Source organism: Grus americana, chromosome 28, assembly GCF_028858705.1.
Source record: "Grus americana isolate bGruAme1 chromosome 28, bGruAme1.mat, whole genome shotgun sequence".
In the NCBI taxonomy this organism is placed as follows: domain Eukaryota; kingdom Metazoa; phylum Chordata; class Aves; order Gruiformes; family Gruidae; genus Grus; species Grus americana.
The window spans coordinates 3,827,299-3,851,934 of NC_072879.1; the positions used below are offsets into that span (position 1 = coordinate 3,827,299).

Consider the following 24,636-nt stretch of genomic DNA (forward strand, 5'->3'; position numbering starts at 1 on the left):
ACGCTCCCTAATTACCCCTTCCTGGCAAGGGAGAATTATTTGGCTACAGGGTGAGGCTGCAAGGCCACTGCCGCACTCGCTGGGACCAGGCAGGGGGGAGCATGGGGGGGGTCCTCTCCAGCCCACAGCTGCTGCTGCCTTGCTCCAAGGGCTGCAGTGCTGGCAGAAGCAGGAAAGGGGACCACCCCCCCCCCACCACCACATCCTCTGTCCTCTCCACAGGCACCACACTGTGCACAAAGGCCTCGCACCTTTGCTCTCCCCCACAGGAAAGAGCAGGGAGAAAGAAAAATAATTGCTTAGAGAAGCAGGAAACATGTGAGCAGCATGTCCTGCAAGGGCTCCTGGAGGCTGGGGCTGATCCTTGACCCCACAGCCACGAGACAGCGAGGAACCACACAGCAGGGCAAAGTGATGCCTGTTCCCAAAGAGGGAAGTGTCCCCAGTGACCAGCACTCCTCCGGCTCTCATCTCCCTTTGCAAAGGCTTGAACACCTGCAAATCCTTGGTGATTAGAGGACAGTCAGAGCTGGCACCAAGCTGTGAGACACAGCATCATGTTTTACAGCCAGGGGAGCCAGAAATGAGTCAGCAGGTCAGGCAACACAGGGGTCCAACCAGGAGGGAAGAGAGACCAGAGTCCAAACAAAGATGGAAAAAAAAAAAGAGAGGAATCATCTTTATTTGTGAAGTGTGTTAACAGATGGAACAGTTCAATGCTACCCAGCAATAAAGGTGTCTGACTCCACCGAGCACTCATCTGCTCTAAGGCTCCTGTCACACAAACATCCCGATGGCTCAAGCACAAGAACACACACTGTTAACCTACCCCCCCCAGCACCGCAGCCCCTGTCCACTCTGCCCCTGTCCCCCACGGTAGCAACTTAAGAGATACTAACAACCCACGAACTAAGCTAACAATCATGTATCCAGTGTCCAGCTCTAGCGCTGCCTCCTGGTTCTCTGATTAAGAGGGTAAGAAAAGCAGGTCTGGAGGAGCCAACTGGGAATCTGCCTGACACAGCATGGCACTGCGTGCGGGTCGGGTGGTGTGGCACACGCCGAGGAACGAGCCCTTTGCTCGCTCCTCCCAGGAGCCACACCAGATGTGCCCGATGGCCCTGGCCAAGTGGCTTAGAGGACACGTGCTGCTTCCACGCCAGGGAAAGGTGCAGCCTTGCTCCTGGTGATGCAAAGACAGACGCAGAACTGCCTTCCTAAGCCCTTTGGTCAGATTGGGTCATCTCCAGACAGTCACCAAAGCAGTTTCCCCCTGACCCACGCACACAGGGCAGGACACCAGACCTGCTGGGAACACAGGCCATGCCGGCCACATCCAGCAGAGCAGCGCACGAGGAACTGCGCACACTTCGCTGCTTGTTTGGGTCTGTTATCCACAGCTCCGTGAGTGGCCTCCAACACTGAGGTGGGGCAAGGAGGGCATTTCAGAGAGGCCCTACCCAGCACACCCTGTTCTTCCCAGAGGTGAGGAAGAACTAAGTTGTACTCCCACCCACCCCCTCTGTACCAACAGGAAGAAACCTAGGACAGAGACAGCCAGTGACCTAGACTACCAGAAACAAGGGATTTACATTTACAGGTAGAAAAACCCTCCCCACAACTCTTTTTTTTAAAAAAAAGTGTATTTTAGATTCTACAACTTAAGTTTCTTTAGAAAGTGAAGTAACTGAATCACAAGGACACACTAGAATATTTCATGGTGCTATTTTACCAAAAATTAGAAGAAAAAAATTGTCCAGACGAGTTCTTCATCTATATGTCACCTGGCAGGAGAGAAAGAAAAGCCAGTTAGATAACCCAGTTATACCAGTAAGGCTGCACTGTGCTAGAGGGGGTTGATGGAGCAGGACAGGACAAAGGCTGCCCTTCAGCAGAGCTGTGGGCTAGGATCCATCTCCTGCTTGAGTCCAGGGCAGGAGTTTGCCCGCAGTCCTGGCTTTCCCATGCTCCAGAGCCCCACAGCAGAGTCCAACACTCTTCTCCCTCTCCTCTTGTCTGTCTGGGAACAGGCCAGACTCCCTGCCATTCCCCCCCCACAGCTCTAGCAGCTTTGGCAGGTTCCTACCAGTGGCCTGTGCCTGAACTTCACAGCAACACATTCCCCCCCACCTCCTCTGCCTGCGTGGATGCTTTGCTGCTTCCAGAGACCCTTTGGAGATGCAGATACTGCAGCCGGGAGCTCCAGCTAGGTTACAGCTGGAGACGAGCACAGCACTGTAGGAGCCAAAGAGCCTGACAGCCACTGTCTCAGCTGCAGCTCTGCCCTCAGGAATGGCACTCACCTGGCCCCTGCTCTCAGTTAGCATTTCGCTGGCGGACATTCTTGTCCTTGTGGTTTGTGGCATTGCTTTTCCTGGAAAGAGAAAAGGGGCAGTGAGCAAAGAAAAAGCACCAAGCCCCACCCTACCCACTAATGTAATTCAGGTCCAAATGGATGGTCAAGATAAGGCAAGATGAGATTAGTTACCCAGAACAGCGTCAGTTTGGTGCCATCCCCAGTTATATGTGGTTTATACACAGGCCACATCAAATGAACCATGGGGGACCAAAGTCTCCCGCCCAGCAAGCTAGTGTGTTATTCCCACACCAGCTAGCTTTTATATTCAGAGCAGATTCCCCAGATGGATGTGGTCTGCCAGTACAAATCTGGTTAAATAGGAAAAAAAGTACTTACAGTGGTGCAGAGCCTCCATCATCATCTTCACATTCAGGACAGCATAGAAGGAAAGAAAGAACAGTGTCAGGGAAGAGCATGTAAGAAGCAATCTCTGCCACCTCTTAAAACTCTGTGGACTGCATTCCAGACAGGTTACTGATACACCGGATACCACCCGCACAGGACTGAACCCAAAAGGTCATCTCACCCACAGGGCTCCTGTTTCACCAGCACCAGGGGCTACTTCTTACCAGAACGCTACCACTCCCTGCCCTGCGTGAGGTTTAAGCTGCTTCTTGTCTAAGCTTAGACAAGGCACAAACTTAGACATAAGCTCCTGTTATGCAGTTGCTTCTGTTGGCACAGGGTAGGCTTGGCTCACAGGATAACAACCAAGTCCCTCCACCACCCCCGCCAGTCAGCAGAGGTCAGGTCCGGCACCTCGTTAACCCTGAGGCACCCCAAGACTACCTCGGGAGGCCACAGAAGTAGAATCACACTGGGAAGCATCTGGGCAGCCTCTGAAGCAGCACTGCCGACTGGTCACATCTGTTTGACACTCGCACCCTGCGTATCCTTGGCATACCAGCCATTCCTCCCACCACCAGCACTCAGAACTGCAGGAGAGCCACAGATCCGCCCGGCAGCTGCCTCTGCTGCTCTCACAGCACCACTGATTCAGATGGCTCCCAGATCTGAGCACAGGCTTCAACAGCAGTAAGGAGAATCCAAACAGGATGTTTCAGGAATGAGGCTTTAAGCAGCAGCAGCACGCCCTTCTTCCTCCCCACACATTTTGTGAAATCAAAACAAACACACTGCACACCACATTCATTGCCACACCAAGAAGCACAACTAAGAAAACACCTCTGCCAACACATGCCAAGTTCTGGGGCCTTTCACCAGCTCCTTGCAATGTACCACCTTCCAACAGAAGGCTCCCCATCATCTCTTCCACGGTCCAGGCTCCCCTCAAACGGCACTGAGTGGTGAGGCCCATGCTCTAAGCACTGGGACTGCCTTGGGCACTGAGATCTGCATAGAGCTGGTAAGAGGACGGATGCAGAAACATGGCTGGAACTATCTTCTACTTACCATTTGAGGTGGCACCCAGCAGCAGAGAAGGGAAGAGTGGAAAGATAACACCAGCAAGGATATCACACCATACACAGGCCAGACTCTCCCCATCCCAGGTAACAGCCAATTCACAACTACGTACCACGAGGAACAGCATTTGTCTGAGCTGGCTCAGCAACACCTTAGTTATGTCCTCTCAAGGGAGGCAAAGCTACAAAGGCTTCTGGGGAGAGATAACCACTTTACACTAGAGAAGTGTAAAGCTGTTTATGGTTATCAAACAGGTATGATGCTGTATCCTCATCCACAAACACTCGGTAACCTGCACTGAAGAGCTCTGGCCAAGGAGCATCAGGACACTTCAGTATATACACCCTGTCTTTGTCAAAGCATCTGCTACAGCTCTGACAGGTCAGCACTCGACACAATCTGGGCCAGGCTGATGCCATCAGAAGGCAGTCCACTCAACACACACAAGCTATAGGGTTTTTTTGCTGGAAGATGCAGCTACTACTACATTGTAGACATGGTAGTGGTGGTATGACTGTTGGACTTGATGATCCTAGAGGTCTTTTCCAACCTTAAAGATTCTATACTACATCCTTAAGACGACACCTGCCTTCCAGCCAAGAGCGTCAGAGGGCAAAGCATCTGCTTGTAAAACTGCCTGGAGTAGAATTCCCCAAGCCCTGTAGTCAGGGACAGATATTTGGGGTTAGCCCGTGTGCTGCACCTCACACAGCTCAGCCTACCTGATGTGCTGCTGCCTAAGAGAGGCCTAAGGGGCCTGACCCAGCAGGAAGGATACCAGGCATTTACACTTCATTGTTAACTGGATCAGATAAGGGAGGGGCAGCTAGGCTAACACAATGTAGATCCTTACTGATAAGGAAAGGGAGGAGCCGATGTTTCCAGAACAGATTGAAGATAATACCATGTTTTGAGGAAGTGTCTCCTGTCCTGTCCCCCTCCCCCAGTTAGGATGTGTGGATCTGAGGACCCAAAACAGATCCATGAACAGAACCTGAATTAAGCTAAACCTGGTCTTATGCAGCCACTGACACAGTCCCCCGATTTCGCAGCACCAGAAAACCTCTACTACTTATTCAGAAACCAGCTTCTCCAGAATGTTTGCAGGACTGGATTTTCTTTGGCAGCAAACACTCCCATGAAGCACTTGAGCAAAGTGCAGAGGAACTGGTGAGACAATGGGTCAGGCTGACCTGCACTGAATCTTATCTTGCTCCATATCCAAAGCACAGCTTGCTGAAGGACTGTCAGAAACAGCACAATTACTTGCAACTTCACAGCTACAATAACCTGGTAAAGACTACTGTGGTTTTACAAGAAGTGCCCTGAGAAGCAGCCCTCAAATTAACGCCCATCTGACAACAGGAACTCCCAAGTTCTCCATGAGAACATTTTGCCTGCACCCTAGTTACTTGGTCTCCCTCAAAGATTTAACCCCAGGCACCTCTTACCATCAAGAACCTCATCTGGCTTCCTCCTCTTCTCATAGATGAAGATGATGGTGACAAGAACGAGGACTTCTGCCACAATACCCAGGAAGGGCCAGAGTGCTGCCAGGCGGCTGCGTACACGCAGGTTTACCATGGCACCACCAGAGCCATAAGAGTTGGTGGCATTGCAGTGGTAGTCACCTGCATCTTCCTCAATGTTCAGCTTAAGAATGCGTAACTCCGTCTTGTTGCCACTGGACTTGATAATGTATCGACCAGAACCATTGATGATGGGCTGGAGGGAGGGAGAAAGAGAAATAGCGCTCAGAGCAGTGCTGACACGAGGGGAGCTGCTCACTTCCCATGCATGGTCCTACCACTACAGAAATCCTCCTTGCCATGGCACTCAGGAGGCTACTCTGAAATAGCTAATTCTGATGGGACAAGGACCTCCACCTCTTTGCCTGCAAGTAGGGTACACAGAAGGGGAAAAAGAGCAAACCACAGCACTTACATCTTGACCATTTTTGTACCAGAGCCAAGAGCTGACAGGGGGGAAAGAGGGATTCTTGCAGGTCAGCACACCAGTGTCCCCCTCATTTCCATGCTCAGACTTCTTGTATGCCATCACTTGGGGTGGAACTACAGCAAGAGAAAAAGAAAATCAGACACCTTTATAGAAACACATAGATTAGTACTCCCTGCAGTCTGCCTAGCCAGAATCAGACAAAGTTACCCATAAAGCTTGACTTCAATTTAGGAAATGTGTTAGTGGGTCTATTCCCCTCACTTGCCCATTGTTTGGCATTTTCAGAGAGGAAAGCATGTCAAGCTGCTTTGAGAAAGGCTCAGTTTTGTCCACCAGGTATTATCTGTCTCCTGTTATTCTTGTGAGAACACGCCCACAGCAGAAGGCTGATTTAATTAATGCAAGGTCTAAGAGCTGACCCTACACTCTTTAGCTGCCTGATAAAATGGAGCTGCCTCTCAGAGCAAGTCCAGTAGCAGTCATGTAGAGTCCTGCAGCCTTATTAGTAAGGGCTAGAAGCAGCTTCTCAAGAAGCTGAAAAGATAGCAAAGGAAAGTTCAGGAGATGACAGCTTCCCCACTCCCCTCAGACCCAGAAGCAAACATATGAAGTTACCTGAAACATTCACTTGTCCTTTTATCACGGGGCTTGTTTTGTAGACACATTCATAGACACCAGAGTGCTCTTCCATCTTCCCCTCGATTCTACCAAAAAACAGTGCCAGGTAAGCATTCAGCACAACTGCCTTATCCACAGACAGGTACCAAACTCCAGACCCACAGAGCAGACATCTATAAGCATCAGCAATCTCCTCCACAGGCAATTTCTCCCAGTCTTGTGCCAGTACATATGCTGCTCCATGTTCCTACAGCAACCCAACTCTCCACCCTTTTCCCCACACATTGAGGACGGCAGAAGAGGATTTCTCATACACTGAGCCTGACAAGTCAGTGATCACTGAGATCACCTGTTCTCATGTCCTGAATCATGAAAACCAGCAGCTTTCACTCCCTAACCCAAAGCACTCAGGGCCTCTACAAAGGGGGAAAAAAAAAGAAGACCTACACTGTTAGCTAGTATAGATGAAGAAAGCCAGGAGCATGAGGACAGCATTACACCATCACCAGGTGCCGTGCCACACACACACTTCAGAAGTGTCCATCTCCATGCTTTTCCCTCTTCCATATAGACCCCAGACTCATTAAAAAAAGATAATCCCACCCTACTGAGCAAAGCCAACAATCTGAAGTGCAGCAGAAGAGTCCTCCAGTTAGCACAACCCAGGACATAGCCACACACCTCATGCAAGACATCAGCCCTTAAGTTCGCCTCTAAAGGAGACAGGCAAGGAGCTTAGGACAGATTCAGAGGAAGGCCATCCTTCCCATGCAGGAAAGCCCACTGAAACACGTGGCAAAGGAACACCCAGGCTGGGTTACTCTGGACTGATCCAAGCATAGGGAGAACACTCCCATTTTCCTTTTTGTAAAGCTGCTGCAATGAGATTTAGTGGATTATGCTGCACTGCAACAACCACCACCTCATTCTGCAGCTTAGTAATACCCACTCGAGGGAAGGGGCAGGCAAAGTTTCAGTCCCGTGGCTGCGCTGGGACAACAGACTGTTTGTTAGTTCTGCTGTGTACGGCGCTTCCCACTTCCAAAAACCACTCAGCTAAGGAATTGAGGTCACGCGAGGGAGGCTGGGTTATAAATACTTTAATCCTTGTTCAGCTCCCTGTTGCTATGGGGAGACAGGCACGTCGGCACTGCCATACAAAAGGACATGATGCCTCTACAGATGCCGGGTCAGTGCCAGCCAGGCCTGACTGTAATCAAAAAGGAAAGCTCACTGCACTGTTACAATAAGGCTGGTATTCCTGCTTCTGCTCAGCTACACCCTGCAAGCAGTTTGAGCACTGACCATAACTTGCAGGCAGTTTCCCAGCATGTTCTGTAAGAACCGTTGGACTTTGGAAAGACACATAAAACCCAAAGGCAGAGACAACACAGGCTGGAGTCTCTTGTTCCGCACATGGCCTCTGGGGAGCTGGGAGCCGATGTCCTGCCCAGAGCAGGGTCCCTCCAAGCTCTGGGAAAACAGCTCTAGCACACTGGTGTCAGTGCAGACACGGGCCAGGTGGCAGCCCCAGCCATGTTGCACTTGACAAACCAATGGAGCCCAGGTGCACACTTGCATACAAACATGAAGCAGCAGAACTTCTCTTACCAAGAGGGTATTTATGGCACATAACATTCCCTTCCTCCTCCTTTTTGCCCCCTCCTCCCCATAAAGGAGAAAACATTGGGCCTTGCCAAAACTTTGTTTCACTCATCTTATGTTCTAAAGTTTAAAAGCCTCCATTTTCAGCAAGACTGCAAGCACTTAGCTTTGGTTCAGCTAATGGGAAACGCTAACTGCCCGTGGTAAAAAAACCTGTCCCCTGTGTTCAGATTCTTATCTGACCTTGGCCCCGACACTCACGTGTAACTGGTGAAAGCACTTGTGTCCATGTCCGTTTGAAGTATCTTGTCCCCATGCATCCACTCGTGACCCTCGATGGCAGGGTAAGGCGCAGTCATGTTACAGGTGAGGATCAGCTTGCCAGAAGTGCCAGTTACCTGAGTTTTGATGTCTGGACCTGCATTCGTGAATAATTTGATTGAAGTTAACATGTGGTATTCTAGAGGTCACATGCCTGTCCAAGAACCTTTAATGCAGACCCCACAGCTCCTTGTCTCTATCGTAGCTTTCACTTACCTTTGCAAACAGTTTCCTACCAGAACTGACGATACCAGCATAGGAGAGTCTCGAAAACCAGGCGACTGGGGCCTGACTGCACCTAGCGATACCCGATGCTGACCCTGCGGCTGCTCCCACCACCAGCAGAATCGCTGCCATGTGCTCTGGGTAGTTTTGAGTCCCTGCTGTCCCTACACTGGGTGCAGCTCCAGCAGAGCTAAGTGCTCAATAAGCAATGGAAAAGGTCATACTGTGAAGGGCAGAGTATGGTGCTCTGCTTTTATGAGCTGCTGTAGCACTCACTGTGCCAACACCTTCCAGAGCCCGAGCAGATTTAGACACCTCCGGGTAACAGAACTGATGGCAGCCCAGACCCTCTGTTGTGAGGGGCAGCAAACAAGACCATATGCAAGCAATATGTGCATCATCTGATACAGCCCAAAAGATTACAGTTAGATTTACTCCAGGGAGAACACGCAGAACCACGGCTCCAAAAGGTCCTGGGCCTCCAAGCAGCAGTAAATTATGCAACGTAAGATGGCTCAGGCATTTCTACTTGTAGGAGGCAGTCCAAAAAACCAGCTGCCACTGGCAGCACCATTACACAGCCCTGGTGGCACTACAGTTCCTACCCTTCCTCCCAATCTCTTGGAAGGAACAATTTTTGCACAGGGCTTTTCCTCCTACCCAAATTCCAATGGAAGAAGGTTCTGCCGGAGTTCTGTATTCCCCAGCACATTGATACTGAGAAGGCTGCTACGCTTGCTCTGCTAACTTCAGGATTCAAGGTAAGACCTTAGCAGGATGTTAAATTCCCTCACACTGGCCCAGGTTTTATTACTCAAAGCAGCCACCTGTTAGCTCCAGAGCTCAACTGCCAGCTCTAAGCAGAGGGAATCTGGTCACTTCCACAGGACAAGCAACTACATCACACTCAGTGTCACACACAGACACGGCCATTTCAAAAACGGTTGCATCTCAGGAAACTCAAAGCGGGTTTTGTTCCCCACAGCTTGTATCACTAGCAAGAAAGCGAGCTTAAAGCAAGACTGTTCACAGGAGCAGAAGCTGTACGAGCTGTAGGGAAGGGCTGGTTTGTCAGTGGTGGTTAGGGCAGAGTCCACCGCAGAATCAAGACTCAATTCTGCAAGCCAGCGCCGGGACTCGGAGGCACTCGGGAATAAGCAGTAGGTTCCAGGTCTTTGGCTCCAGAAAAGGCGTGGGATTGCCGAAGGGCATTTTGGTTGGGAATCCACAACCCTTTTTGAGCAGGGCCATTTTGGGTCAAGTCACAGGTGGTGAGGGAGATGACAGAGGGTGGGGGTCTCTCGGTTCTACAGCTGGGGTGGGAGGGTGAGGGGAGCTTTTGGGAGGCACAGGACACGGGTGCAGGGGTGAGCATGGCAGGAGACTCAAGACACCGGTGTCCGAGCAAGTGCCAAGGCCTCAGTGTGGCCACTCACGTTCGATGACAAAAACGTTTGCCTGGGAACGGATCCACTTGACTTTGGGGCTCTTCGACAAGTGGTTGCGGTCAGGGTCGTTGCTAGCCCGGCACTCATACATGCCCGAGTCGTCGCTTGTGAGGTTTGCGATGTAGATGGTACTGGTAGAGTGCAGGTTGTAGGTGGCGTTGATTTTGACACGGTCCTGCCGTGCACCATCCCAGAGCTGAGCATAGGTCTCATTTGGCTCGTTTCCCTCAAACCACCACTGGATCTCAGGGATAGGATTGCCAATCGCCTCGCAGTACAACTCGACGCTGTCCTGAGTCAGTCTCTTTTGAGACAGCGGTGACTTTATAAAACCAGCTATGAGTTGAAGAGGTATTAGTGCAAAGTGTTAGTGCAAAGCAAGAATTCATCTTCTACAAGCAAAAAAAAATTCAGCCACTGAGAAGAGGCCACACACAATCTTCAGACCAGTGTACTCTTCCCTCTCCCCCCCACGCTCTCTGAACTCCGCCCAGCCCCAACAGGGCTGTTGTTGTGAACTGCCGCACCTCTGGCCAACACCACTTCCTGCGACTCCGCTGCAAAACCAGAACATACAAACCAGCACATGGTATTTGCCGCTATCCAAACAAGAAACCCACAGCAGTCGTGGCACTGCCCACCTTCTGCGAGGGACGGCATCACGGCACCACGCTCATCGGGGCAGACCAAGAGCCTGCAACGCTTCCCCGGATGCTCGCTGGGTCTGCCACCACCTTCAGTTCAGGATGAAGACAGCAACGGATTTTCGTTGCAAGGTCTGATCCGGCCTCCACGATCCCCACACAACTTTAGCATCCCCTGTGCTCTGGCAAAGTGGTCCACAGGTCCGCCAGGCTGCGAGGGAAGGTTGGCAGCAGCAAGGCAGCACAACCCCGTTCACACGTTCTGCTGCGGGGAGGGCAGCGCCTTTGCTACACGGCTGTGGACAGCAGTGCCCAGAGCACCAGCTGAACCCCTGCTTAGTCAGCTTTGTTAAGACAACTGTAACAGGAAAAACGCTTCATTACCCTCTCGCCCCAAAGGGAACATCTCCGTTCCTCCTTGCTACATATCCCTGAGGTCAGTTGACCATAATTCGGAGCTGGTCGGGTCCCAGCCACCCCCCAGGGCTGTGTGGCGACCAGAGGATGCGGTGCACTGCTTGCACATACCGTACCCTTCGCTGGCCTCATCTGCCAGCTATGGCTGCGCTGCAAGGGCTGCTCAGCCCCTCTCACACACTTGTGTCATCGCTCTGCTCGCTAAGATGCCCGGCAGATATGTTCAAACACAGTGTCAAGAGAACAGCTCTTTCAGGAGGAGGAATGCCTCGCAGCCTGCAAGATGTTGCAAGCCAGGTGAGGAAATGTGTAACATCTGCTGTCATACAAACAGCGAAATCAGACTTTTCATCTCAGACAAGATAATTTTGCAGAGCTAGATTAGTAATAAACAGATTAAAAGCACGAGAAGCAGCTGCAGGCTAAAACCACGGTATTTTTCAAACTGCTCTGGCAGTGAGAGGCCGGGGGTTCAGCTTTCAAAAACAGTCCAAAGGTAGGTCCGGGAGCCACTGGACTGCGGAACACCGCGCTGCCAAATGTCTTTAGGCTGCTGGCCAGGCACAGCACGGCCCCTGCGGCCAGCGGCCCCGGTGCAAACTGCCCTGGGGAGCCATTCAGGGGAGCAGGAAGGGAGGCTCTGGCAACATCGCTCCAGGAAAAGACATCACTCCTGAGTCAAGGTTACTTACGTGACTCAACCTCAGTCAGATTTAAGAAGAACTAGTTCAGCTTGCGACACGTCCTTCCTGCACACCAACTGCGCCGCAGACATGCCAACAGCGGGCTGACGGGGCATCCCGCACACCGAGACGGCTTCCAAGAAATTCATTTGCACAGTTATTAAACACTTTAAGTTCATGACAACCCTCCACGTATGAACCGTGACCTACAGGCACAAAGGAGGTGGGTTTGGGAACGATTCTTTTGTATGCCTGAAGATGTTTTGGTAAGAAATCCTATGACCATTTTTTGTGACTGTAGAAACAAATCTGTATTACAAAACCAAGTTTGCCCAAACTCAAGAAAATCACAAGTCTGCAAGGTAAGTTTCAGAGTCCTAAATAAACCAATTCCACATTTCTCAAAGGAAAAATCAGTTTTACATACTAAAGCTTTAAAAGTCTGGAACAATAAACATGTCTGGAAGGGAAGGAGAGCTCTGACCCTCATTGGAGGCCAAGACACTTCTAGGAGAAGGCTGATACTGAAAACTGAGGCACCTTAAAACAGAAGTCTGAGAGTAACTTGGGGACTAAACCACTCTGTTGCTATTTCATACACCGACCGCAGTACTGCTGGTCACATTCGGAAATGCACTATCCAACACCTTTGCAAAGGCTTCAAGGTTTCCCAGTGACTCTGGATGACAGAATTTTACCAGAGACACCAGAATGATCATCTTGAACACATTTTTAAGAGGTGGGAGGTGATGGGAGTCCCAGAAAACGTGTGGAGCATCAGCTCTAAGCAGCGCTCTCATACGCTGAGTTTCACTTCTAGAACAACTGACCTGTGTGCCAAATATTGGGGTTTTTTTACACCACAGGCCTGTGATTAAACATTCCCAACCACCTAATTTTGAAAAGTCACGGAACTGGCTACAGCACTTGTAGAAGCCTGTCCCATTTTAACTACAGCCTGATTTAAAATGGGTGCTAAAGATCAAGGCATGGTAGTTTGTTGGGGTTGTTTTTTGTTGTGTTTTTCATTGTTTTTGTTTGGGGTTTTGTTTTTTTTTTTACAGATACAAGGTGATTATTGTACACTGACAAAATAAGCTGTTGCAAGGTTATTTGCTCGGAGTTAGAGGGCACTTCATGCAGTTCAGACAAGCTAAAAAGCTCCAGCAAGCAGTAACAACAGCAAGTACCATTTGCATTCAGATGGGATTAACACCCCCTCTCCTCCCAACACAAAGCAGACCAGGCAATCAAACTCCTGGGCTCTCGAGGCTGGGGAAAGCCAAGTCCAGGAGCATGTGAGCACAACCAGCATCAACCCACTGGAATCAGAGCTACTCAAGCCAAATGGTGACGGGCTGCAAGTTGAAACCAGCTCACAAAACCAAGACATTCTTCACAGAACTGAGCTGGACATTTCTCTTGGGCACAGTACAGTATCTGACCAGGCTGGACCGTGGCAAAGGCAGACAAGACCAGATAACGTTCTCCTGAGTCACCTTCAAGCTAAAAACAACCTTCCCCCCACCCGGCCCGGAGCAGAGGGAGGAGTCCTGGTGTAAACAGTGTCTGTGCTCAGGGCAGCCAAGCCAGGCAGGCTCTGCACCTTCCCACAGGCAACATTCTCCTCCCTGGCACCACCTTTATTTCTTGGCCTCAGAAGGGGATAAATGAGGCTCTGACACTTTTTGCCATTTCCACTAATAGCTACAAAACCTACTCTCCCTTTAAGTTTCACATAACCAGGCAGTTACTACACAACCAGGCCAAACGCAAGTGCTTTCAGTCAGGATTCCTCCTCCTGAGGGCACGGAGCCCAAGCACACACCGACCTACGCTTCAGCCGCTTGTTCTGCATGGTGAGCTACCAAAAGTCAGGATTTAGATTAAAAGGACCATCTCTCATGCAGTTTGCTCCATAAAACCAAATCTGAACACTGCTGAGACATAAAGCCCCTCACTCCCACTCTGCTTACATGCGGAATCATCATCGTGACACAGCCAGCCCAAGATCCCCAGTCGGGGCAGGACACGCACGTTACACAACTGACAGGCCTGCGGAGCAGCTCTTCCTTCCGAGGCTTTTCAGACCCAGGATAGAAACAGCCTTCTGCACATCTCATTCTTGTCAATCCCTTAGAGGAGGGATTGCTCAGTGCAGCAGAGGGAGCTGGAAGTGGCCAACACAGGCAGTTTCAGGTCAGTTTAAGTGTGATGTTTAGGAGAAGGCTCTCCCCTGCCCTCCTGTTCTGCAGTACCAAAACACAACTCTGCTGCAAGGAAATATTGGAGCAAACACTTCTGTCGCTTCCCCTGGATTTTTCAGAATCTCCCACTCTTTTGCTTTGATCTTTGAGTTTGGCTCAGCTACACTGAAGCAAGTCTGACACCACAAACAGGCTACAAGTTGTTTAGTACCTGATACGCTAAACAGTGGGAGGGAACAGCCTACCACTCACGATAAAACAAAGCCTTTACCATCAGCACCTCCTGCACCCGGTCTGAATAAGGGACTGCAGAGTCCTCCGGGCAAAAAACCACCGTGTTTGCCCAGGCAGCCTGCTCACCCGTGGCTCCGCACACACCAACCGGCCGGGCTCCCTCGATGCTAGCTCAAGGAGTGAGAAAATGAGATGTCAGAGCAACAGCACATGGCAAATCCCGGCTCATTTGGGGTTGTGCTTTAAGTACCCAATAACAGGTTACTGTAATTCCCGGCACTGCATCCAGCTTCCAACCGCGCAGGATAAATGGCCAGAGCCCAGGAGCGGGCACTGCTTCCTCAGGAGGGGATTATCCACTTACACATCATGTGAGCATCTTTAAGGTTTAAAGCCCAGAGCCCCGTTACTCCCCGTAAGCCCTGGCAACCGGAACAGTGCTGCGAGGAATAAACTTTCTCATTTTTATTAAAGAGGAAACCGAGTCACATCACTGCAGACCTCCCCGCCTTCCCGTTCACGGGGACCGGCCCGCACAACGTGCGGCCCAGCGACAGCGGAAAGGAGCCGCGGAACCCCCGCCGGAGCCCCGGACCGCCCGGGGTGAGCCTGCCGCGCAGCGCGGACACCGAGCCCGGCCCCGGCCCGAGTCCCCCCCCACCCCCGCCCCGACTGCACCGCAGGTTCTGGGCTCCCCCCCACGCCCCGCCCGGCCCCGCCCGCCGCGCGACGTGCCTCGCCGCAGGGCGCCCGCGCTGCCGCCTGCTCGGCCCCGGCGCCACCCCGCCCCCCCCGGCAGCGCCGCCCGAGCCCGCCGCGGAGCCGAGCAGCCCCCAGCCCGAGAGCCGAGCAGCCCCCACCGGGCCCGCCTCAACCCCCCCCCCCCCAGCCCCTCTGGACCGCCTCAGGGCCCCCCGGCGCCCCTCCGACCCGGCCACCTCCCCTCAGGGCTCCCGGCCCGGCCCGGCCCAGCCCAGCCCGCCCCGAGCCCCCCGGCCCGCCCCTGCTCTCCCCGCCGTCCCGTACTTGTGCCCACGACGCCAACAGCCAGCTCGCCGAGGAGGAGGAGCACCGCCAGGAGGCCGCGCGGCACCACCGCACCCGCCGCCATCTCCACCCGCGCTCCGCGCCGCTCCGCGCCGCCCGCTATAAGCGCGGCGCCGGGTCACGGAGGCGGGGGCGGGCCCAGGGAGGGACACGCCCCCTCGCCCTCCAGACGGCCAATCGCGAGGCGCTCCGGAAAGATGGTCCGCCCACCCAGCCCGGTGCGGCCAGTCAGGAGGAAAGGATGATAGAGCGCCCTTCTCCTCTCTCCTGTCCCCTGCGGGGAGAGCCGGTTCGGGCCGGTCCCGCCGAGGCCACTCCCACCAGCCGGGAGAGCAGCCAATGGGGAGGCGCGGCGGGGAGCGGCGGACGGCGGGCGACGGGGGACAAGAGTCCTCAGCGCCCGTGGTGGCGCGCGGGGTCGGGCCGGGGGAACGGGAACGGGAACGGGAACGGCGGCACGGCACCGCACCCGCGGGGTCCGGCTGTGTCAGCGGCGGGGGGGGAGTCACGGTCTCGGGGAAAGGCTGCTCCGCTGCCGCCGCACGGCTCCGTGCTGCACGGGGAGCCTGGTGGCTGCGTGGGCCAGAGGCAACGGGGAGCTCCGGGTCAGCCGGTGCGGGGTCCCGCCGCCGTGAGGGCGGAGGTTACAAACGCATTTGCAAGTTTCCAGCGCTGCCGAGCCCAAAGCAGACGTGGCGTGGAGGGAGCACCGCGGCCGGGACCTGCCGGGAGCGTGGGGGGCACACGGGGGTCCCCAAGCGGGGCCGGGAGCCGCCTCACCGCCGCCACGGCTGCGCCGGACGGTGCACGGGGAAGGGGGGGGTGTCACGGCCCTTGGGGTGAGCCGGGGCCACCTGCGCGGGGCCGTGTCCCCGCAGCGGGACGCGTGGGAAGGGGCCCGGTGGCGCCTCCTCGGCACGGGGAGCGGGGCAGTGACAATGGCTCCTGCGAACAACAGCGGGGCCCGTGCCAAGACAAACCGGCAGCCCTGCACGCTAGGGCCCTGTCCCACAGCCGCCTCTGGCCTCCGGCAAGGGCCCCAGAGCCCTGCCCGGGGGTACCCCGAGGTGCGGGGGGAAGCGCCCTGGTCCCGGGATCTCGGCCCAGGGAATTTGGGTGAGGCCTGGGGGGTGCAGGGCCTCGAGTCCCCAGCACCGGCCCAGCTGAGGCTGCCTGATAACCCCGAGGGGCTGGGGCGGGCGATAACCGAGCACAGCCGGGCGCTTTGGCCCCGATTGCCGAGCTGGGCCGGGGCAAAGGGGCCTCCGTGAGGCAGCGGCTCTGCCCCCAGCTTTTCCACATCCCGGGAACCGACCCTGGTCTCACCCGGCCCCAGGAGCGTGGTGGAGCGCTGGCAGCTGGAGGGGCCGGGGGCGCTGGGCAGGGGGGCAGGAAGAGCCGAAACAATGGGGCCGGTGGTGCCAGTCCCCACCGCGCTCTCCACAGGAATCTGCCAGCTCTTGTAAGCTCCTGAATCCTCCCAGAGCGTTTCTGTCCTCCAGCACCATGTCTGCCCCCAGTGCATCCTGCCCGGCTGCTCCTTCCCATCCGCCGCGCTCCCCCTCTGCGCTGGAGCGATTCGGCAGATGCGACTCCTGCGGCACAGAAATTGGGCAGAAATGGGGCAGGGCACGGCAGCCCGCAGCATCCTCCATCGAAGGAGTCGGTGCTGCTCCACGCAGCCGCCAGCACGTCGCATCTCATGGCCGGTGCTGCGGGGAGCTCTCAGCCGTCCAGGCTGGGGGAGAGGGGCTGCGTGGGACCCCAGTACCTTCCTGCTACTGGGACAGCGAGCAGCAGGGAAGCTGCCCGGTTCTGCAGGGCCAAGGTTGGGGTGCTCCTAGACACCCCAGGAGCAGCTCACAGGGCCACCGGGAGCGGGACCCCATCACCCGCAGCAGTGGGGAGGTAACCGGCCGCAAGGACCCAGTGAAGGCAGGGTGTACAGGGCATGGCGATTCGGTGGAAACGTCTGTGGCCAGGGACCAGCCAGGGTGGGGGCCACACAGAGCAGCCTCCTGGGAAAAGGAAGGGGGGCTGGCTTTGAAACAACAGCCAGAGCTGCTGCTGCTCCAAGCCAGCTGGGTGACCTTGGAAGCTGTTTGCCAGGCCCGAGTAAAGTGACAATAATCCTATTCACCTTTTAGCCTCATTTCCTAAGGCAACAAAGCACATGCATTTGCCACGTGTGGTCACAGGCGTCACTCAAATCCCAATCCCCTTTGCACAACTCCAGGCAGGGGAAGTTTTGCTTCTTACCCCTCTGATGTGCTTTGCCCAGGGGGTGGGAGCAGGGGCAGGAGCCCGGGGAAGCCACAGGCAGAGGTTTGCCAGGTCACATCCCAGAGGAGCTGGTGGTGGAGCTGATCTCCCCAGCGCAGCTGGTCAAGGCACCAGCAGTGCCCTCGGCTGCACGGTTGGAGCAGGGCGGCTGGGAGCTCGCACGTCCTGGCTGGTCCTGGCCTGTGGGCTCAGGGCACACCCAGCTGCACCCAGATCAGAGCAGCCGTGAGGGCCCCAGGCACCCATCGGCCACTGCTCTGCACAGCTGGGTGCTGCCCAGGCAGGTCTGCTGCCACACAGCTGGTCTCAGGTGAGCAGGAGGGAAAAACACCTTCCCAGGGCAGTGCTGGAGGGTTTTCAGGGCTCAGCAGAGCCCGTCCTGCCCAGGCAGAGACTGAGCATTGGCCGTGGCTCTGGGGCAGAGGCAGCAAGTGCCATGCGCTCCCCAGGAAGGGCAGGGATGTTCTCCAAGCCAAAGGCAACCCTGGACAGACACTTCCCTCCTCCCCAAACTTGCAGAGCAAGCAGAGAGGATTGCTGCAGGCCCAAGGCCGCCCTGCAGCCCCCACCCGCAGCCCCAGGAGAGCAGCTAGCCCACCCACCCCTCCCTGCCAGTGCTGCAGGGCAGGAGCCAGCCCATAGCTGACATGGAAACCCCTGCAGTCTAGGCACAGACTGGGGCAGAGACTCACCCACACACCACACAGCTGTTCCCTGGAAATACTTTATTAAATAGTTTCAAAAAAAAAAAAAAGGCAAAACCCAAAACCAAAACCAGAAGCAGACTCAGAACTACCTCGTCCCTCCCAGCTAGTTAAAAACTACAAACAGCCATCCCCAGGCCCAGCAGTGCCAGGCATGTCCTGCCCGATGCCCCGGCCCTTCCCGCTCCCTGCAGACATGGCTCCAGCACCACGGGAAGGGTCCTACCAGGGACAGCTCCACCGGGGGCTGAGGGCAGCAGCGCTCACCCCACAGCCCTTCCTGCTCGGACACCGCAAAGACTTCACACGCTTCCCACCCAAAGTGACCGCTCACCAGCTCCGCAGCCTCCCCAAATCGCTCCCCCCCGCACCAGGCTGAAGAGGAGCTCACAGTGCCCAACAGATGGGCAGCCACCACCAGGTCGTGCCATCACTTCTCACCCAGCCAGAGCCACCAGCTCCCCGGGTTCTGTGGATTCCTGAACACCCCAACACAACTTCCCCCTCCCCACCCACCCCCACCCAGGAATTTTACAAAATAGGGGTTTTGTTTTATGCTTTTTCTACAAAGACAGCGGTGGGATTTCCTTTGCAACAGCAGAACAGTCTCCCTGCGAGGTAGAGAGTTAATTTCAGGGCTGACAGATCCTAATTCAAACCAGTTTGTCCTAGTTGAGGTAAAATTCAGTAGTTCATAGTAAGTTTTGCAATGCCAGAGGACCATCAAGATTCCTCATTGCCGGAGTCATCCTCATCACCGTAACAGCTGTCTGCTTCCTCCTCCATCTCATCATCCTCATAATAGTCATCATAGAAGAGGTCCGAGCCCTCATCTGGGGCTGGAGTCTTGGTCTTCACACAGTACTCTGCCAGCGTGGTGGGGACCTTCACGCCATCCCGCTCAGCGTCCACCTTCGTGCCCAAGACTTGCTTCCTGGAGGATGAGAAGTGGGGGTGAGGACGGAGCTTTGCACAGTGCACCCACCTGCGTGCAGCTCACCACAGGGGGACGCCCAGTGACACAGCCCTTCCCCTCTCACACCCCACGTCCTAGGAAGTCACAGTTTAGCAAGTTTTCTCAACGGTGCCACAGCACTGCCAGGCCTGAGCTCAGCTCAGCACACACCTGATGATGTCCGTGTACTCCCGGTCCTTCCCTTTGCTCTCCTTCCACTTGCGGTACATCACGGAGGCGTCCACGTTGGCTGGAGAAAACGTGTTGGGCTCATTCAGCAGCGAGATCACGCTCAGGAGAATGGTCCTGGCAAGCAAGAAACACAAGCAGGTAAGAGCCGAGGCAGGTCAGCAACCACTGCTGCGTCCCGCGGGTCAGGGGGAAAGCCTAGTGCATCTCAGGGAAGTCGAGCAGGCTGGGCAGGGGACAGCAGGGCTCATGCGTGTTCCCAGGCAAGCTCTAGCTGTTCTTCAGCAAAGCACACAGCCCAAGTGCTGGATGCTGCCTTTCAACAGCACCTAGGCACCTCCCACAGGCTTTGGGAGCAGAAGGCAATCCCCATCTCCCCACTTTCCCATCCCTGCCCTTAGACAAGCCTCAGGCCCACAGCTCCCTGCCCGCACAGCCCTCACCGCACGTTCTGGGTGGGGTTCCACCGCTCTGATGGCAGCTCCCCGCTCTGCGGGTCGTCCACTGGCGGGTGCAGGATGGAGATGCAGACGTCGCCAGTCTGAAAGAAGAAGTGAAATGGGATCCTTAGGAGCTGCTGCCCCGAACACCAGCTCTGTCCTCTGTTCCAGTACCCTGTTTGCTCTTCACTTTGGCTTAAGCCAGGCAAGGCAATCCCAGCCTTTTTTTTGTTCCTAGGAAGGGACAGCAAAGTGGTGGTCCCCGCTATGCTGCCTGCAGCCTCAGATAAGCCCCCTGCGATGGCCGGGGCAGCACAGGCTGCCTCACCATACGCTGCATCACCAGCACAGCCCTCCTGGTGCCAGCCTGACACAGCCCAGCCCCACACACCTCCCCAGCAGCACCCCACCGCAAGCACGCAGCCCCGGGGCCAGGTCCGTCGCTCGCTCCGCATCCACCCTTGGTGTCAGCACGCCATCCCGCTAGCCAAGCGTGGGAGCCTTCAAGCCTGGACAGCCTGGCTGACCTGGAACCAGCTCCAGGACAGGACACAGGCTGTCGTAAGCTCGTTAGCTGCGTTTCCAGTGCCAGGCACTAAACACCAAAGGCACAGAGTTTCCACTGCGTGCTCGTGACAAAGGCTGGCATCTTCATTCACCACCATCGCAACAGACGGGCACGAGCCCCCCCACCTGTCCAAGGCCCCCACACACTGTCCCAGGCAACCTACCTCGTAGATGTTGGGGTGCCACATTTTGGTTAAGAACCTAAAGGCAGGAGGAGAATAGGGGTAGTCAATGGGAAAACGGAGACGAGCCTGCAAGGAAACAATAAGGAAAAATGAACATCAGCTTGTGAGAAGGGAAGGAAACCGCAGATCTCCTGACACCACCAGCAAAAAGGAACCTCTGCCAAGTCCAACTGTGCTCCTGCAGAGAGAGAGCCTCCACGCCCACCAGCTCCACAGGCAGGACACCAGCAGTGTGGCTGCCCTGCCACCATGCAAGGGAAGGCGAGTGGATGGGCCTGCAAGCTGCGGCAGCTCTGTCACCACCATCCTGCCCCGTAACCTCTTCTCCACCGGCACCCACCCATGCTAACCCGGTACTCTCCACACAAGGGCAGTGTGCCATTGGCCAGAGCAGAAAGAAAAACAACACTGAAGTTGGCAGGAAGCGTTCAGGACAGGTTTGCCTCAACAGCAAAGCACAACGACCCCCATAAAGAGTTTTCAGACAAAGGGACAGCGGAGCTGCCAGTGGCACCGGCAGGGCCATACATCCTGAGCGGGAACCGCAACGGAGCCAAGCCCGCTGCTGCTGGGAAAGCAGACAGGACCGAGCTCGAGCTGCACGCCTGAACACACCAGAGCCAGACTGCAAGTCTGGGGTCATCCCCGGCCCTGCTGCCAGGGACACGCGACGGCTGCGCCACCAGAGAAAAGGCTGTTTACCCTTCAGAGCTTACAGGGAAGGAAGCATCAGGTGCTCAGTGCTCCGATTAACACACCGAATCTCTAAAAATAGCCCGTCACCACTGAAAAAAAGAGACCAAGTCAAAACTGGCCGCAGCATGTAGCTCAGGTGCTAAAAATAAAAGCACATGAAGATCACACCGCAGTCCACAACTCCAGTGCCAGCAGAGACAACCATCCTGCCACTGGCCTCTCCTATGGGCGATGGCCACAGAAGCCCAGGGGTTAAGGCAAGCCAAAAAGACAGGCCCGCTGTCGGCCTCCGAGCGAGAAGGCAAAGCCTGGGGCAGCACGGAGACGTACAGCAACATCCTCATCCTCCCCAGAGAGCTGCTGCCCCAGCCCACTGTCGCCAGGCACCCCACAAGGACGGGGACAGCTTCTCTCCATGCTACTGCACAACCTGTGGAGACTGTTTCGGCTTTCAGGTGTTCCTAGGCTCTGGAAGCAAACTTCCAGATTGAGATTCAGCCACTGCTCCCAAAAAAGCCAATGGCCAAAGCAAACAAAAAACAGTGAAGATTTAAAATGCACAACAACTCCCTGAACATTTCTTGCTCCCTCAGTTCACACACACAAGAATTTAGATGTCAGATCCGTGAAGCAACAGTGCTAACTACCCCAGCTCTGCCCAGCAGCGGGGGACAGTGCCCCGGGATCACTGTTCACCTGCGGAATGAGCCTGACGTGGGCCCCGTTCAGGAGGGTAACTGCAAACAAGGCTTTGGACAATTCTGGAATTACAGCCTCGACAATAGGCAACACTGCCAAACCCAGTCGTCAGCTCGCAGCCATTAAAAGATTAGCATAGAAGGCAGAGACACATCTGTCCTCATCCTCCCCGACCAACCCCAACTCCATCCTGGGTCCCAAGGCCTCTGCTCTCCAACCCCCTCCGACCCTGCAGGATCCGTCCCCGGCACAAGCTGATCTTACCGCGAGCCCAAGGAGCCCCTGACTGCAGCAGGTCCGTCCCTGCACGCATTTCCCTCTTGCCTCCCAGGCTGTCCCTTTGTCTGACCACTCTGTGGCGCAGGACGAGGGGTGGAAAGAAGGAAAAGCGAGGCGGCAGCCGGGGCTGGATGCGTTTGGTGTGTGCATGGAGAGCTTCAGGCAGCCCAGGGCAGAACACACGCAGCAACACGCGGCCCTGCGCTGGGCTCTGGCCAAACAGCTGAACTTCACAGAATAATCCCCTTTGTTGTGTCAGAGCAGATCAGAACAAAACCAGCCAGAGGCAAAGCGTTCCCGAGGGGGGCTCGGAAAGCAACCCCGCTTTGCCGTACACGAACAGGCCAACGTTATCACGAGCTAGAAGAGGACTCGGCCCCTTCCCTCCCCTCTTATGCAGAAAGTCTCATCCGCTGCCACGGAACAGTGCTGACTCTGGAAGCCCTCAGGCACAAAACAGGAGCATGAGCTGCTGAGAGCATGAGAGTTCAAGGAGCCCCAAGCTGAGGGCCAAAAGAGGCTACGGACAAAGACTCCATTCCAGTGAAGAGATAAAACCTGACTCTGAAGCATCAGACTTGCCTGCCACTGCTCCACAGGAAAAACAAACCACCCAGCTTCTCAGGCACAGCTGACCGTTGGGCTGACTCACCCCGGGAGCATCCCCACCCTGCCAGCAACAGGATGAAGACAGAGGAGCTTGTAGTGGAGGAGGAAGAGAAAGAGGAAGAAAACAGCTATGCAGGTTGCACAACACCTGGGAAGAGCACATACACATCCTCCGGATAGGGACTGCGCAGCCAGGCCACGCACACCTTCTCCCTGACTCAAACCCCAGACAAAACCATGACACCCACTCCCACCCAGCTTGAGCTGCTGCTCGCTCGGCCCCAGCCGTCTGTGCCTGCACAGGAGAGTCCTTTGTCTCTTCCCTCCGTTTTGGTGGCAATGCTCCCTGGGAGAGCGAACACCAGCAACCCCAAGCTCACTCTTCTACACCCACAGATTGGAGAGGATGAGGGGACAGGAAGGAGGAAAAGCCCTTGAAGGCAGAGCCCCTGGCAGGGCCAAAGGCCCCTTCCAACGAAGGAAATCCTTGTCTAGTTTGACAGCCGCCACCTGCACACAGGCTCCCTTCTCGCAGGCACCCCAGCTCCCGAAGCCTCAACGCCCCCACGGTGCCCAGCTACAGACCCGGGTCTCCCTGGCCCTCAGCACCCCTGTCACGTACCCACCTCAACCCGACCCCCAAGACCCCCTTCCTCTCACCCCACAGCCCCCACCCCCCCACCCCAAGGTCTCCCTGCGGTCTCTTCCCCCTTCCCAGGGCATCCTCCCCCCAGCACCACCTACTCTGCCCCATCTCCCACCACACGCCTCTGCCCCCCGGGTCCCCTACCCACACATCGGCCCCCCCCGCACCACCAGAGCTTCACCTCCTCGAGACCTCGGTCCGCCCGACACCGCACGCCGCCCTGCTGCCCCCAGCTATTCACCTTGAAGTACCCGCCCTCATAGTAGGTGTTCGGGGGGCCGAAGATGGCCACCTCCCAGTTGTAGAGGTCCCCCTCGTCCACCAGGTTGACCCGGAACCCTTCCACGGGCTCCTCCTGCAGCCCTTTGAGCTCCAGCAGCAGCGCCTTCTGCGAGCTGGGCACGACGGGCCGCGCCATGCCGAGGAACCGGGGTAGGCCGCAAGCGAAGCCGGGGACTAGGGTAGGCGCAACAGCCGCTGCGGGGAAGGGGACGGCGGCGACGGGTCCTGCTGCTCCGCGGCCTCTCCGAGTGCAGCCGCGCGGGGCACGGCGGGAGCTGTAGTCCGCGCGCGGGGGGCGGAGCCAGCGCAGGCCCCTCCTATACAGGCGCCACTCGCCTATCAGAGCGCACCACCGGCCCTCAGGGGCGGGGCAGGGAGAAAGCTCCTCCCCCCCGGGCGCTCTCCGCCTATCACAGCGCACTGCCGACCCGCGGGGGCGGGGTTCCTTCCCGGCAGCCTCTGCGGCGCGGCGGGCGTTCGTTACCTCAGGCCGCGCCGCCGCGTCCCGAGGGTGGGATCGACTCGGGCCTGCTCTAACGGCGTGTGTCGGTGCTCCTGGCCTCCCGCCTCGGCGCCGCCAGTTTTCCTGCCGAGCAAACCCATCGCGCGTCCGAGGATCGCCTCAGAGATCGGCCGCTTCCCCTCCGGGCCGGTGCGCAGGCCCTGGCTCCCCGACGCCCCCCCCCCCCCCCCCCCGCCGCGGGAGGCTCCGCGGCCAGGACGCGCTGACCTACGCTAGATCCCGCCCCGGCTGACGGCCCTGGCGTCTGCGACGCAGCCGTGCTGCGTGCAGCATGAGTAAAGCGATTTACGCTTCACCAGATGATTACACCCGTCAGCCAGGAGGAAGCACTTAGCGCAATTACTACACGTATGTAATATTTACAGCGTTTTACAAGGCAGGGTCTGG

At 56.0% G+C, this 24,636-nt stretch overlaps 2 protein-coding genes across 2 annotated transcripts; both read right to left on the minus strand.

Annotated features, from left to right (window-relative positions):
• Positions 1–655: 655 nt before the first annotated feature.
• Positions 656–15,485, minus strand: BSG (basigin (Ok blood group)). Its single transcript, XM_054805252.1, has 8 exons — positions 15,172–15,485; positions 8,228–8,384; positions 6,359–6,447; positions 5,729–5,856; positions 5,236–5,509; positions 2,696–2,720; positions 2,304–2,374; positions 656–1,784 (listed from the first exon to the last, which is right to left on the minus strand). Exons 1-7 carry the CDS (start codon positions 15,254–15,256, stop codon positions 2,317–2,319), a joined length of 816 nt encoding a protein of 271 aa, XP_054661227.1. The 5' UTR covers positions 15,257–15,485; the 3' UTR covers positions 656–1,784; positions 2,304–2,316.
• A 2,698-nt stretch (positions 15,486–18,183) lies between these two features.
• CDC34 (cell division cycle 34, ubiqiutin conjugating enzyme) lies at positions 18,184–24,017 on the minus strand. The gene is made up of 5 exons (XM_054805657.1): positions 23,686–24,017; positions 20,495–20,581; positions 19,767–19,864; positions 19,306–19,440; positions 18,184–19,113 (listed from the first exon to the last, which is right to left on the minus strand). Exons 1-5 carry the CDS (start codon positions 23,860–23,862, stop codon positions 18,903–18,905), a joined length of 708 nt encoding a protein of 235 aa, XP_054661632.1. The 5' UTR covers positions 23,863–24,017; the 3' UTR covers positions 18,184–18,902.
• Between the last annotated feature and the right edge of the window lie 619 nt (positions 24,018–24,636).